The 15,810-nt window shown below is 55.3% G+C and overlaps 1 protein-coding gene across 1 annotated transcript in view; it reads right to left on the reverse strand.

Annotated features, from left to right (window-relative positions):
• Positions 1-15,810, reverse strand: part of IFT140 (intraflagellar transport 140) — an 87,096-nt gene that overhangs the window by 5,338 nt on the left and 65,948 nt on the right. Inside the window, exons 18-27 of the mRNA XM_008070305.2 lie at positions 8,825-9,002; positions 8,021-8,211; positions 7,373-7,468; positions 6,932-7,064; positions 6,715-6,858; positions 5,704-5,832; positions 5,380-5,562; positions 1,640-1,846; positions 1,183-1,395; positions 935-1,101 (exon numbers count right to left, since the gene is read on the reverse strand). Of these exons, the coding sequence (XP_008068496.1) occupies positions 935-1,101; positions 1,183-1,395; positions 1,640-1,846; positions 5,380-5,562; positions 5,704-5,832; positions 6,715-6,858; positions 6,932-7,064; positions 7,373-7,468; positions 8,021-8,211; positions 8,825-9,002 (1,641 nt within the window). The remainder of the gene's footprint in view (positions 1-934; positions 1,102-1,182; positions 1,396-1,639; positions 1,847-5,379; positions 5,563-5,703; positions 5,833-6,714; positions 6,859-6,931; positions 7,065-7,372; positions 7,469-8,020; positions 8,212-8,824; positions 9,003-15,810) is intronic.

Genomic DNA, 15,810 nt, shown 5'->3' on the forward strand with positions numbered 1-15,810 from the left:
GGCCCACCCTCTGCCTCCTGGCCCAGAGAGCTGTCTGCCCGCCCTCACAGTCCTGTCCCCTCCGTCCACAGGCCTTGCCCTATCGCTGACCCCCACCTGCTGCCCTTCTTCACTCCTGCCCCACAGCCCAGGTTCAGCATGTCTCCCAGATGCAGACATTCCAGAATCCACACGTCCTAGTGGATAAAGCCCTTCCACGGAGCCCCAATTGGTACAACACTGTTCAGAGTAGCTTTGGAACTCTTCTTTTGAAAAACATCCCCCAGATAAGAACACTTTTGATAGCTGAGGCAGAAGCTGAACCACAGATGTCTGCTCTCATGTGTCGACCCACACAGCCGCGCTCTGAAAAGCTGAATTAGATCTGCCAACAGATAAAACCTGGGAAGTATCACAAAAAATGTAGATCCTTGGCCTCTCCTAAAAATTGAGAAAATGTGCTGCCCAGGCCTCATTGGCAGTTGGCCTGTGGAGAGGGGCAAGCCTGCTGGTTCCCACAGCCCCACCCCACGGCAGGCCCCCAGGGCGCCCTAATCAGGTCCAAGGCCCCCTCAGTTACACGATCTCCTGCCCCAAATCTGCCTCTCTCTCCTCCCCAACCAGGTTTCTCTCTGGGTGTCTCTGGGTGTCTCCGGAACAGTCTCCCAAGATTGTGCCCAGGTTCTGAGGGAATTCCCTAAGAGGAGCTCGGAGGTGTTTTAAGCGATGATGCCCCTCAAGCCCCATCTAGTTGCCCAGGAAACCCCTTAAAAATGTCCTCAGAGATGAAAGCTCAGCTGGGTCTCCTCTGGCCAGCCTCCATTCTCCCAACGAAGGGGCTCAGAGGAGCCGGGGAGCCTCCCGCGGGCCAAGGGGAGGGTCTGCAGGCCGGCCTGCCTGTGTTGCCCTTGTGTCTGCATCTCCCTGTCCCCACTGTCCCCTGAGGGGGACACACCTGCGGGCCTGAATGAACCTCTTCACCAGCGTCATCTTGCTCTGCAGCTGTGCCAGCTTGGTCTCCTGGTCCAAGGGACTCTTGGCCTTGGCCTTGGACAGGCACTTGTAAGCCTCAGTCAGTGCCCCATGGGCTTTGTCATAGTTCTGGTATTCATCAATCTCCACCTGCACAGATGAGACCCATCAAGACCCAGTGGCTCCCCGCTCCTCCCTCAGTCCCCTGAGAATGCCAAAGAGGATCTGTACCTGGGCACAAGCATCATAGAAGCCAGCCAGGAGGTCCAGGGCCCGCCCTTTGGTGTAAAAGCTGATGATGTTCTTCATGACTTCCGGCTCCTTCCGCCAGTCCAGGGACTGCAAGTAGTTGGCAGCCATGATGTAGATTTCCTTCTGCCTGGAGACGCCCGCGAAGAACACGATTTTCTCCGTGTCTCCGGACTTAAGCAGTGCCCTCATGGCCTAGGCAGAGAGAGAGCCAGGGCTCAGGTGAGCGGGGCCAGCCTCCGCAAGGGACCAGAGGAGAAGCAGGCTCAGGGTTTCTGGGGAAGAGAGAGGTCTCGTCTGCTGGCTCCTCCTGGTTGGAGAAGCTTGCCCCGTGCTGCAGCAAAGCACAGGGGTAAATGCAAAAATGTGCAGGAGGCACACCACCTAAGTGACTGGAATGCCGCAGCTGGGCGGCAGCGAGAGCAACAACCATGCTCACCTTCACCTTGTTCCCGGCCTGCGTGTACTTCTTTGTTGCGAGGTGGTAGCTGCCCTGGCGCATGCAGCAGTTTGCGATCTGCTCTAACAGCTCCCGCCGGGACTCCTCAGATAGGTCCTTGCAGTCCTTGGGCACAGTCATCTTCTCGGCCATCTCCTCGGTGATGGTCATATTCTGTTCCAGGCACAGCTGCAGGGCTCCGTGATACTGCAAAGTTGCCATGGAAACCAAGAAGGGGCTGCTGAGAGGGCGAGGGCCAAAGTGTGTCCCTCGCGTCTGCCACCCCTTCAGAGGAAAGCACGCCCCATGGCTCGGCATGGTCTCTGGCTGAGGTGGACGTGCAGGGGAGGACGTTCCACACCCACCAACCTACAGCACAAGACTCATTCACGTTACTTTCTCTCATGCTATTAACATTCCAGAATGTAACAAAGGGAACGCAGAGCTCAGAATATTGTGTTGTGGGAGAAAAAAATCGGGAATTAATTTCCTTCTGGAATTCGTTATAAGTTGTTTAACTTTCTTAAAATTTTAAGAAAAATATATTCTTCACTTAAGAATAGGAAAAAGAGAATTGTGTCTTGGAGGTCAGCCCATCTGTGTGTGCGTGCTTTTTGACTGCCACACAGCATTCCACCATGCTGAGGAGCCCCTGATGATTCAACCCCTTCTGCCCACGAACACAAGGGCTGCTGTCCTGGCTCTTCCAGAGCCCGCTGCTCACCCCATGCACATGTCACTCACATGTGTGGTTAGGATGAACTCCTCGGAAAAGGCACTGCTGGGACCAGTGATAAGTACACTGTGATAGTGCAGCCTGCTGTGCTCCTGCCCACAGTGCCTGAGTGTATCTGCTTCCCATGACAATGGAGATGGTTTTCTTGCCTTTTCACCTTTGCTAGGCCAGTAAAAAACAGCATCTCTATGAGTTTTGATTTGTATTTCTATTACGAATAAGGCTAAGCAGTTTATATTCAGGAACCATCTGTATTTCCTTTTTAATAAATTTATTCTTTTCCCTTTCCTTTGAATTGCTGGTTGAGGGAGGGCGTCCTAAGAACAGGGCTGGCTTTTTAGATGAAAAAAAAAGTGGTTTATAGGAATTTGATACATTTTAAGAAAATTAGCCTTTGGGGATATAGGTTAAAAAAATTTTTTTTTCCCATTTTACTTTGCTTTGTTTATGGTATTTTTTTCATGATTTTTTTTTTTTTGGTTTTTTTTTTGAGTCAGAGTCTTACTTTGTCAACCAGACTGTGAAGTGCAGTGGCATGATCATGGCTACTGCAGCCTCTACCTGCTGGGTTCTAGCAATCCTTCCACCTCAGCCTCATGAGTAGCTGCCACCATACCTGGCTAATTTTTTCTTTTCTTTTGAGAGGTGGTGTCTTACTATGTTGCCCAGGCTGGTCTTGAACTCCTGGGCCCAGGCAATCCTGTCACCTCGGCCCTGCAAAGTGCTGGGATTTCAGGCATGAGCCCCTGCACCCAGTCCATGAGGTATTTTCAAATGTGTATTGTCTGGATCAATCTGTCTTCTCCATTATGGCTTCTGGGTATTAAATCATACCTAGCAAAAGTCTTTCCTCCTCAAGATTGTATAACAGGACATCACACAGGGCAGCTGCTGCTGTTTTGCTGTTATGCTGAAATCTTGGCCTATCTGGAATTTTATCTGATGTAGGGTAAAGAGGGATTTCATTCCATTTTTCCCAAATGGCTACTGGCTGCTCCAGCCCCTCTGCAAAGCGGCCCATGTCCCCAAAGGCCGCACAGCACCCCTTTATCACACACTAAACGTGCGTGACTCTGCTTCTGGACCCCCAATATCCCCCAATCTATGGGCCAGATTTTATGTAGTATCCTGTATTCTCTGGGATGATCTGTCACCCTTATTAGCCTGCTTTTCCTGATTTCTCCTGGCTTATCTGGTTTCTACTGTGAAACTAGAATCAAGGTATCCAGAGAAAACCTGGAACTCTCCTGAGGTCTGGTTATGTCTGTAGACAACCTTGGGGTGGATCTTTGTGTGCACCTGTCAGTTCTTGCCAAGCAAGAATGCAGTGTTCCAGAATTCTCTCATTGCTCAGAAGCAAGAAATGAAACTGCATATAAGCCGGGCTCGGTGGCTCAGCCTGTAATCCCGCACCTTGGGAGGCTGAGGTGAGTGGATTGCCTGAGCCCGCGGGTTCGAGACCCGCCTGGGCAACTTGGCGAGACCTCATCTCTACAATAAATAAAACAAAAAAAATCAGCCGGGTGTGGTAGCGCATGCCTGTAATTCCGGCTACTCAGAAGGCTGAGGTGGAAGGATCGCCGGAGCCCAAAAGGTTGAGGCTGCGGTGGCCGGGAGCGGCCACTGCACTCCAGTCTGGGCGACAGAGTGAGAGTCCAACTCAAAAAAAAAAAAAAAAAGAAACTGTATACATAATTCTGGCTATAGGAAGAAAGATGTTTCAATGTGGACAGACTCATTTTGCTTGGTCAACAATTTTCTACTCCTTCATTAGGCTCCTCTATCAAGGACAAGTTTTCTACTTAGAAGACCCAGCTCCGCTCCGACTGCATAGTCTGGCAGAGCACACGGAAACTGCCTTCTCGGTTTAGGGGAGGGCGTCCTACAAACAGGGCTGGCTTTAGAGGCACGAGAGGACAACTGAAGATGAAAAATAGAAGATGCGTGTACACACCCATCAGACTGACTATGAGCAAAAAACCAGAAAACAGTGAGTGTTGGTGAGGATGTGGAGGTTGGAACCCTCACCCACTGCTCGTGGGAATGTGAAATGACACAGCCACTGTGGAAAACAGTCTGGCAATTCCCCAAAAGACGAGATGTAGCATTTCCACGTGACCCAAGAATTCTACCTCTGGGTGGACACCCAGATGAACCGAAGGCAACAACTTGAAGAGGCACCTGGGTACCATTCACAGCAGCATCATTCACCCCAATAGCCAAAAGGAAACAACCGAATGTCCATCCATGACGAACAGATAGAACATGAGCTATGTACACAATGAAATACTACTCAGTCTCAAAAGGACCAGGCGCAGACACCTGCCGCACCATGGATGAACCCTGAGAACACAGTGCTAATAAGTCAGGCAACCACACACAAGCTGTCTGATCCCACTTACGTGAAGCACCAGCAAAAGTCAAATTTAGAGAGACAGGAAGTGGAACGATGGGGGCCGGGCTGGAAAGGAGGGGCGGGCAGCTTGTGCTTCATGGGCACCGAGCTTCAATTAGGGAAGAGGAAAAAGTTCTGGAGATTTGTTGAATAATAATGTGAAAATACTTAACACTACTGAACTTAAAAAATGGCTGAGACGGTCCATTTTATGTTCTGTGTTCACACACACACAAGAAGGTGGGCGCAACTCTCTGCTTATAACTTGGTGACACCCACAAAGTGAGCGGCAAGGCTATGCTTGCAGTAGAGATCTCAGTGTGCTGAGCACGGGGAGCTTGCCTTCAGGGCCCCTCGCCTCCAGAGCAGGATACAGCCATGGCCTTTCTTGAGAAATCATAAGAGAGAGAGCTGTGAAGCCACTCCTGTGACCCCTGTGGAAAGGTGGCCTGAGTCATAGTACCTGAGCGAGCCTGGCCCACTGACCCTGTGCCTTCTTGGCGGCTAGCAGCAACTCCACCGAGCCTACCCACCGACCCTGTGCCTTCAAGGTGACCAGCGGCACCTTCACAGAGCAAACCCACTGACCCTGGCCCACGGACCCTATACCTTCTTGGCGACCAGCAACAGCTCTACTGCCTTTTCGTACTGACTGTGCTCGATGAAGAAATCAGAGCAGCGGGCCAGGAGGGCAGGGTCCGACTTCTCATCCAGGTCCTCTGCTATGAGTTGTAGGGCCACAAACTGCTGGGTGGTAAAAGCCAGCTCCAGGGCCTTGGAGAAGTGGCCGGCCTGTGGATGCAGTGGGCTCTAAACAGCAGCCAAGCCCCAGGGTCCTGAGAACAGGGGCCTGGCATGGGCAAGTGTCCCGGGTCTCCACAGGAGCCTTGTGCCTGTACCCTCCAGAGGTCTCCTGTGGGGGTCGCCCCTTACCTTGTGGTACAGCATGACTGCCCTGTCCATCTGTTCACCCTTCTCCTCATAGTATCGGGCTGCCTCGATCATGTCCTCTGGGGAGCTCAGCAGGGCCAAGTTCATGAGTTGATCATCCAGGCCGTTCTCCTGCAGGGAGGGAGGGAGGGAGGTGGGCAGTTCCCGCCTAGCTCAGCCATACTCGCCGAGTGTGACCCCACCTCCCTTCATGCAATATGTTACTTGGTGATCTTTGTGGTTGTGGTTTTTTTTTTTGAGTTGGAGTCTCACTCTGTCACCCAGACTGGAGTGCAGTGGCAGCTCTCAGCCACTGCAGCCTCGACCTGCTGGGCTCCAGCGATCCTTCCGCCTCAGCCTTCTGAGTAGCCGGAAATACAGGCGCATGCTACCACACCCAGCTGATTTTTTGACTTATTGTAGAGATGAGGTCTCGCCAAGTTGCCCAGGCGGGTCTTAAACCCGCGGGCTCAGGCAACCCACTCACCTCAGCCTCCCAAAGCGCGGGATTACAGGCTGAGCCACCGAGCCCGGCTGTGGTTATGGTTTTTAAGGTGCTGATGTCTTCCTGGGTCTGTGTGTGTCCCAGGATCATCAGATGCCTTCTGTGCCATTTTACAGAGCACTATGAGGAACACCTGACCTAGGGAATGTTTACAGGAGTGAGCCCCTGAGCCCGGACATTTCAGTGGAGCAGAATGGCCATCGGCATTCTGTGCAGGGTCTGCCAATGTGCAAGGATGCAGGCCTGAGGCAGCCGCCACCTGCTCAGGAGGCCCAGGTGCTGGGAAACACACAGCAACAAGTCAGTACTCTACCAGCATCAGACAGAAGAAGCGAGGGATGGGCGGAGGGGCAGAGCCAGGCGGCCAGGCAGAGTGAGTGTCATGATTCTCTAACATAATTCTGACACGATTCTCCCCATTTTTCTGTCTGAAACTCCCTTAACAGATTCTTGCAAAGCCCCACTTCAGCTAGCGAGTGGCAGTGCTGGGTTACTCATGCCCGGATTACCTTGCACAGGCGGATGGCATTCTTGAAGGCCTGTGCCCGCGTGTAGAAGTGTACTGCCTGCCTCACCTCCTCCTGGCTCTCGTACTGGCGGGCGAGGTGGTATGATGCCGCCAAGTTCCCGGTCTCGTTGGCTATTTCAGCAGCCTAGAAAAACAGCCAGAGCAACCGAGTTACCTAGCGCCCACCTGCCTGCTGACTCCCACCAGGAGGCTCGTACCTTTTGAATGTTGCCCTGGAAGCAGTAAATGCGAACCAAGGAGAAGTGGTCCTGGGCCAGCTCATAGTAGCTCAGCGCGGCATCCATCTTGCTCTGACTCTCTAGGTACTGGGCCCACCATCGCCACAGGGTCCTATGGGGCAGTCCCGGGAGCCATGGGTTCCCCATCTGGGCCCTTCCGCCCGGAATAACCCCCACTCCTTGCCTCCCACACCACCCCCAGAGCACGAGCATGTCACGTGACCTGCAAATGGACAGGGCCAAGAGTGAGGTCCCTGGGGTCTGAAGGGATCTTATCTAAAGAGCAAGCCCCACTCAGTACGCGGGCACCAGCGCTAAGGATGCTGCTCACGCTTACACTGAGGCTCCAGAAGCAAGGGCTGCCCAGGCAACCTCCACGATGAGAGTGCCACCCCAACCTGCCCCAGCCAGGACACTTGCCTGTCCTTCATGTTAGTGATGTAGCACTCCAGGGACTGCAGGTCCTCGGAGAGCATCCTGGGCACCTCGAAGCGGTGGGTGTCTGACTTCTCGTAGCTGTGGAGGAGACAAGAGGGCCTCACTCCCTCCCATCTCAGCCTCATGATAACCCAACAGGCCAACAGGCAGTGTCGCAGGGACAAGCCAGAATGGCGGCCTGCCTGGGGTAGGCTCCCAGTCTGCAGCTCTGTGGGGCCCATGCTTGCCCCGGTGGGGGCCGCAGGAGCATTCTGCACTGTGGGGTCCCAGGAGGCAGGTTGGATATCCAGACCATGGGATAGATCTGAGAGCCACTCCTCCTCTGGAAAAGGTGACACTGTGGTTGTTTGTCCTCAAGGAGGCACCAAGCCCAACTTATGCTACAGTAACTAGCAAGGAAGACGCCACAGACATCTCTCTTTAACTTGCCTCAAAAGCCAAAGCAGGCCAGCCTGTAAAGGGGGCGCCCGAGGCCCCAGGAAGCTTCCCACCCCGCCCACCCTGACTCAGACTCTTCCTCTGAGAACCTCTCCATAGCACAGACAGAGAGGCCCGAGGCCGCGTGGCCCGTCCTGGAGAGTCAGGAAGAGGCCTCGTGTCCCATGGCCCCCATCCAGGCCCTTCACTCACTAATTGAGGGCCAGGTTGCAGTCAGCGTTAGCCTCCAGGTGCCTGGCATAGCTGTGGTAGGTGGTGCGCAGGTGCACACGGTCATGGAACTCGGCCGCCTCCAGGGCTTTCTGCCACTGGCCTGAGGCCTGGTAGAACTTGTTCAGAAGGTCATAGCGCTTGCACTTTGTGTACAGTTGCTCAGCGTCCTCCTGGAGAATAAAGCAGGGCAGGCATCTTCACACTCACAGCCTCCACACTGACACTTCAGGTATAGCCCATTCCAGGCAGGAAGCCGACAGGTGCCATGACCCATTGAGACCTCCTGTACTGGGAAACTTATGACACACAGGGTGACATGGCCAAGACAGCACGCCACACACCCACGCAATGTTCCTGCCCATGGCCCGAGAGTGAGACCAATGCACGGTCACGGAGAGGTGGCCCCCTGCAGGGCCCCACAGAAGTCTTGTGCTCACCCCTGCCCACAAGGAGGCCTTCTTGGCACTGCTCCATGCCACCAAGTGGCCCGATGGGCACACTGCCACTTCCCCTCGAAGCCCCCAGCAGGCCTGAGCAACTCTGCAGCCTCCTGGTCCTGGCCTGCCTGCCTCCCTAGCTCTCCTGGGGCCACCAGAGCCCAGTTGAGAAGGGGCCTCACTGGCACCCCTCTGCCCTCTGCGCTTCGGGCTCAGGGCAGTGGACGGACCCCCTCATCCCCAAGGGAGCCCCAGCCATGACAGGAGTGAGGGCCTCCCTGCCTCTGTCCTGCAGTGGAGGCGTCATCCATCAGTCTGTCCCTCCCTGAGGGTGGCGCTGACTCACCAGCATGCCCAGCTGTATGGCCAGCATAGCCACTCTGGCCTCCAGTTCTGGCTCCTTCTCTGCCTCACGCAGTGCTCGGGCCCCACGGGCATGGCCCATGTTCCCCAGGCACACCTTGGCCACGTCCAGTCGCCGGGTCTTCACGCACATGCGTGCCATGTTCTCCCAGACAGCCTCACTGCGGGCAGAGAAGAGGGGCTCTGCGAGCTTCATGCCCAGTACCTTGGGCCCCACTGGCCCTCCTCCCTTGGCATCCATCGGTGTGCACAGCCGCCAAGGGGGATGTGCAGGAGGGGCCTCCGCCCACACACAAGACCACAGACGAGACCAGGCACCGCCTGCCCATCATCTGGAAGGAAAGGCGGCAAGAGACAGGTATCTCGAGTCCCATGGCAGGGGTTTCCAGAGCGAGAGGCCATTCCCGCGTCGCAAAGACTCTCTGGACCCCGAAGGTGAGGGAGGTGGGAGACAGGGTCCCGTGGAGAGAGACTGGTCTCATGTGGGGTCCCAGTCTCCGGCTTCACTCCCCCCGCTCTGTCCATCTGTCTGCCCAACAAACACTGGCTCCACTTTACCGCACATGCACACACAACCTAGTCACAGACGGCCACTGGCTCTTAGCTGAGGAGGAGCCCACAGACCCAGGTGGCCTCCCTCCAGCAGCCAGAAGGTGGGGGGGGTGAGGTCAGACCCTCACTCAACCCTGGAACCTGGAGCAGGGCCTGCCTTTCCAGGAGAGAATGACCCATTCTAGACGCCTGCTGGATGGAGGGTCCCAGGGACAGTTTCTGCAGAGCAAGCTCCTGAGTGGGACAGGCAAGACAGCTCCTCTATGCCCAGTACTACCATGGCCCTCACTGCATGGTGAGTTTCCTGCATCTGAAGGAACACAGCAGCCGACTGGGCCACTCTACAGAGCACAGACACAGACTAGCAGAAGTTATTTCAGCCTCTTAAGTGTTGCCAGTGTGTTCTGTCCTTCCTGACGCTGACCTCAGCTTTCCACCCTCAACTCCTTGGTAGATCGCTGGTCTTGGCATGACTGAGTTGACTGGTTGGCATTGCCCCTGGGCACTGCACTCACAGCCAGACCTCCAGGCAGGGTTGGGCAGGAGACTCTGGCGACTCATTCTGAGGCCATCCACTGTTCACCATGAGCCTGCCCTCCTGAGAGCCCCCACAGGCCCTGACCAGCCTGCATCTTCGAATGGGGACACTGGGCCCCAGCCCTCAGACAACGGCACCCTTTTACACCAGCAACACAGTGTGACTACTGAGAAGTGACAAAGCCAAGGAAACATGTGCACTTAGTGCATCTTCTCTCCTCTACCATGTTCTACTTCTCATTCCAAGATGACCACGGCAGGATAGATGTGCTCAAACAAGCACACACACAAGCACAGACATACTCTCACAAGCACATACACAGACACACTCTCAGAGCACACTGACACACTCACAAGCACTCTCACAAGCACACACACAGATGCGCTCTCACGAGCAAACACACTCTCAAGCACAAACACACTCTCATGAACATGCACACACACACAGATGTACTCTCACGAGCACATACTGACAAGCACACACACTCACAGACGTGCTCTCAGAGCACTCACTCTCATGAGCACACACACAAGCACACACACAAATGCACTCTCACAAGCACACACACACTCTCTCAGAGAACTCACAAGAACACCCACAAGCACAGACACACTCTCATGAGCACATACTCTCACAAGTACACACACCCAAAAGCACACACATACCCACTCACAAGCACATAGGCAGCACCCCCACAGCCTGGAGAGGATCCTCACTGGGCCATCCTCTCACATTCCAGGCTGTTCCCTCCGGATAAGCCACAGCCACAGCAGCCTCTGCGGGAGGCGGACAGGCTGCTCCCACAGCCAGGTCAGACATGAGAAGCACGGAGGGACCTAGAGGGATGAGCTGCCCGGAGCGGTCCACCATCCTGGTGAGTGGGAAGATGCCGGGGCAAGTGCTGCTGGTGTTTTCTTAGGGGCCCCATCTCAGGAGAAGGCTGGGGGGAAGGAGGGGTCTTGTGAGCGGCTGGCACCCAGTCCCGCTACAAGTGGCGCCCTGATGGGTGGGCAGCCCACACCCCAGTTTCCCCACTCAGACGGAATCACAAAGAAAATGGCTTCACACAGACGCACTGCCTGGGGGAGGCTGGGGTTTGTCCCCTGGGACAGATGTCGGTGTGGGAATCTGAGGCTGAGCTGGGTGTCCAGGGCCCTTCCTTCCTGTAAGCCAATGTATACTTTGTGTATGTTTTTGAATTTCCTTGGGGCCTGCTAGGATGCTAGTTCATTTGATGGCTACGTGCTACTGAGTGACAAAGGGCAGGGAAGACTCGTGTATTCTAGCAGCGACCTGCTCGAGATAGCAACATGCGCCGGCCCAGCCTAGGGCACCTGTGGCCTGGTGCGGCTATGCAGGGAGCAGGCCCCAGGGGAGGGTTCTAAGCGTCCATTCAGGCCCTAGATGTGAGCATGCTGCCTTCAAAGCCACCTACACTCAGCACCCTTCAAGGGCTCACACCCGGGCCTCACAGCACCCATGCACACACCCCTCGGCAGTGTCTGGGACACTTGGAGCTGTGGCAAAGGTGATGCATGGCTCCACATGGACCGTGGGGGTGCACCCCCGCAGCACTATCCCATCTTCTTTCTTGAGGAAGTCAGCTTGCTCTCCTTGCACTCTTGGCTCCAGAAGTCCAATCACTGGCAGGAGCTGTGAGGCATAGATGCCTGAGCCCACCCTGGGCACACATGGGGCAGCCCTGGCTCCTTCCCCACCTGCCCTCAGAGGCAGTTCTGACACTTGGTCATCCAGGGGCTTCAGGCAAGAAATCATGTTCTCCACATTTAAAATTCTTTATAAAAAGCAGAAACCCAAAGTTGGTCTTTCTCCTCTATCCTGCAGTGCTGGCTAAGTGCACGGGGAAAGTGGCCCAGACAAAGTTGGCCCCCTGCTGAGGGGGTCTCTTAGCCCCACCCAGGTTCTCATGGGGCACATATCAAGTTGGGGACTAGGCCGCTCTAAGATGCTGCTGAGTCTCCATGCATCACTTTGTTCTTGCTACACAGCCTCTAATAAGTTCTACAGATTGGACAGAAGAGACGTCACAACTGTCCAGAGACATTTCACCTAACGCCTAGGTGGCAACGGTGCTCAGGGCTCAGCATGTGAGATGTCATGGCTACTTCATAAACAGCAAAATGCTAGTTAGACATGAGATCTTTTTAATTTTCCTGTTCCAAATGATTTCACATGAGTGGAACCTTTAAAAAGATATCCTATGTTTATTCTCACCCTCTCCTGAGGCCCAGGTGTGAAGGGCTAGACAGGGGTGGGACCTGCCTTTTACCTGCCAGGTGAGGCTCCCTGTCCTCTGCCTTGTCTTAAAAATGAATGGTTCCTGTCTGCACCCAATTACAATGAGAAATGACCTTGGTAAGCCAAGAACCCTGGCAACTGGCCCGTGGCCCAGCTGGCTCCCCCCACAGAAGGCTGTGTGCCCTCACCGGTGTCAGACAGCTCGCAGGCAGCAGGGAGCAGGCCCAGGATCTGACTGGCTGTACTCTGGCTGCCTGGGCACATGTGCGACAAAGCATCTGTCTAACAAGCACCTCAAACGCCTTCCATAGGGCCCTCTATCCTGGGAAGTACGCCTCCCCTGGGAGGCTCTGAAAGCATGGGCTGGACGTGCAGGCTAAGGGTGACCCGACAGGCCCCTTCCTGCTGGGCTGGGGCTGTAGTGAGCAAAGCCCAGTTGAGCTCAGACCTGCTGGAAGCGGCTAGATCCAGAGCATGAGCTTCAGTCTTCCACGAGACAGCTCTGGGGTTCATGCAACTGACACAAATTCCAAGAAGTAAACACCCTCCTAGTCCCCGTCCAAGTCAAGAATTTCCTGTTGTCTGGGCCAGTCTGTGGAAAGGCACTCACATCTGCACTTCACTAGCCCTGAGAGGTCCTGAAATAAGAAGACAGGCCGCAGAGGAAGCGGCCTTAGAACGGTCCTGGTTTCTGGAAAGACCTGTGCTCTGCAGAAGCTCTGCTGGGACTTCTCTGTGTTGGGACGGTGGGCGCCTGAAGGGTTCGCGGTTGGACTTTCCCCACACAGCATGCTCGTGGAGACACTGTGTGGCCACTCTCCCGACAGGCTATGTGCTGTGCAGAGGCTTCTGGTCTGTCGTGGACAGGAAAGGCAGAGGCACATGTGGGAGCTGCAGCCAGAACCAAAGACTAAAGACGGCAAGTTGCAGGGGGTCAGAAGGGCCTCATGGAGGCTGAAGTCCCCCCAGTGGAAGCCCCCATGGGAGCTCCAGATGCTCTGAGGACAGTGTCACCTCCCAGGAGGGTCACTCCTGACTCCAATTCTGCTCTCAGGCTTTACCCCTCCCAAACTGCCAGGAGCTAGAAGCTGGGGCAATAGCTGAGGGCATGGAGGTCTGGCAGCCCGACAGAAGTCCTGGGAGGGTATGGGTGATGCTGGCAGCTACGACCCAGGACTTCAGGGGGTGCTGCCATCAGGGGGTGGGAGCCTGGCTGTGGCCTCCTCCCCACTCAGCCTGAAGAAAGGACCAAAAGGAGCCTCTTGGGGGTCAGGGACAATTAAATATGTCCTCTGGGCTTTGAAACTGTGCGCTTGCCTTTATTGGAAATTAGCCATTTAAAGACTACCTATAGGTAAATGGCTTAGTCAATTTTTTCCCCATAACAAAGTCTTACTGTGTCACTCAGGTTGAAGTGCAGTGCCACGACCACATTTCACTGCAGCCTCAAACTCCTGGGCTCAAATGATTCTCCTGCGACAGCCTCCAGAGTAGCTGGGACTACAGGCACACTCCACGACACCCGGCTAATTTTTTCTAATTTTTGTAGAGCCGAGGTCTCACTTTGTTGCCCAGGCTGGTCTCAAATTCAGCCTCAAGCGATCCTCGTGCCTCAGTCTCCCAAAATGTTGAGATTACAGGCATGAGCCACCACACTCGGCAGTTTAGCTAATCAAGGAGGGAAATCGATTCCCTCCTAATGGAAACTTTTGGGAAAACTTCCCTTTCAAGGCAACCTGAGGCTCTATTTGTTCAGGAATGTTGAGTGTGTGAGATGCTACACCCCCAACCCAACTCAGAGAAGGGGGCCTTGTGCAGGAAGGACCATAGACCACAGCCATTGGAGCCATCGGGGAGAGTCAAGGGCACATGGCATCACCACATCCCGCACTCCATCAGACTCCTCACTCACAGAGGGGCTGGAGCGAAAGAATAAGAACAGAGACAGCAACTTGTCTGAGACACAAGCCAAGGAAGAAGGGCAAGTAAGATGGGACGCAACGGCACACCTACTACAAATTCCCACAGGCAATCCTAAGGCAGAACTCTCAGGAGCTTGATGGGCAAACATTCCTTAGGCCCGAGGATTCACCACAGACTGGGGACAGTTCCTGCCTTACTGGAATGCGTGTGTGATATGCAGGGGACCCTAACTTCACATGTGGACATACAGAGCTGCAGGTCAATGTGTGACTGAAAGGACCAATCCTGGGAAGTGAGGGCCTTCAGGTGGCCTCTGGGTCAGGGCCCCATGCAGAGGTAGCATATGAGACAGGAAACGGCCAAAGACTTTGCTGTTGTCCCAGAGCACTGGCTGGTAATAGAACTCTGTCCAAATGCCATGAGTGTGTGCCCTTGAACGAGTGGACAGGAGGTGTGACACTTGCATGCTTTTATGCATTCACAAAGTTTCTGAGCCCTGGGGATGCTGGGTTCAGGGACTCTAGAGACGAGACACAGAGGATCAGACCCTTCCGCTTGTCTGTACCAGTCCCTCCTCTAGTTGTGGGAGAGACAGTTTCCATCAGCAGCAGACATGGCCCAGGCCCCACGGGAGCATGCCCAGAATCTTCTGCCTTCTTGCCATCTTAGGGACAGTGCTGGGCCTGGAGGTTCTCTGAATGTGGGTCCTGGCCCCCAGGGCTGGGTGTGCTCGCTCCCTCCAGGCCCTCCCAGCAACCCCTGCACTGCCTGTCCCCGCTTTGAGGGCAGGGTCCCTGTGACGAGGCAGGTCCTCGTCATGGGCTCACAGTACTTATTGGGTTGGGGGGGTGGCTGACAGCTGGGTGACTGTGAAGACCCTGGGGTAGGCAACTGGTCCCTCAGGGTCCCACCTGCCCCAGGCATCTGCAGTACGTCCCGGCCCTGGGGCCAGTCCGGGAACCTGCCTCTGTGGCTAATCAGGCTAAAAAGCAACAGGCAAGGCGCTGTCCCGTGCCTGGCATCCCTGGCCTCTCCTCTGGGACAGGAAGGTGGGAGGGGCGGTAGAGGGGTGGGCCTGGAGCAGGGCCTCAGAAGTCTCCCCGGCCTTTCCCATCAGGAAACACATCCTGTTAGTGTCTGGCTGGGTGGCAGGGCTGCTATTTGTTGCAGTTGGCTACGCCCTCCAGTTCACCAAAAACAGCCTCAAAAACAACCATTTCCTCTCTGCTGAGAGACGGGAACGCAAGCTGGCACGCGCACTTCCCTGCCGCAGGCGCTCGCTCTGCTTTCCAGGACCTGCCCTCCACGGTGGCAGCACCTGAACTGGGCTGGTCCAACAGCGGAGAGGAGCCCTGGCACACTCTGCTCCAGCTACCCTGCTTGGATCCCAGTGCTCACAGCCAGCTGGTGCGCGAGAGCGTGACCCAGGCCCCAACTCCTACGCGGCTGCCTGCCTCCTGAGTTGCTTTCTGTTTTCCCATCGCTGCAGGGGGGAAGAAGCACAGCCGAGCGGCCTCTCTGGCTTCTGCTTCCCAGAAAGACGGCGGGCTCACGACTCTGGATTCTCTCCGGCGCCTGTCTCCTCCCAGGGATGGGCCTCGAGGTGGCCTGCTTCAGCACAGGCGGGGCCCTGCTCCAGGTGCAGGAGGGAGGATAAGGCCGGCAGCGAGGCGGCCCGCCCGGGCCCGTCCTATGGG

This window comes from Carlito syrichta, unplaced genomic scaffold (assembly GCF_000164805.1).
Source record: "Carlito syrichta isolate Samal-C Ts95f unplaced genomic scaffold, Tarsius_syrichta-2.0.1 Scaffold313344, whole genome shotgun sequence".
NCBI classification, from domain to species: Eukaryota; Metazoa; Chordata; class Mammalia; order Primates; family Tarsiidae; genus Carlito; species Carlito syrichta.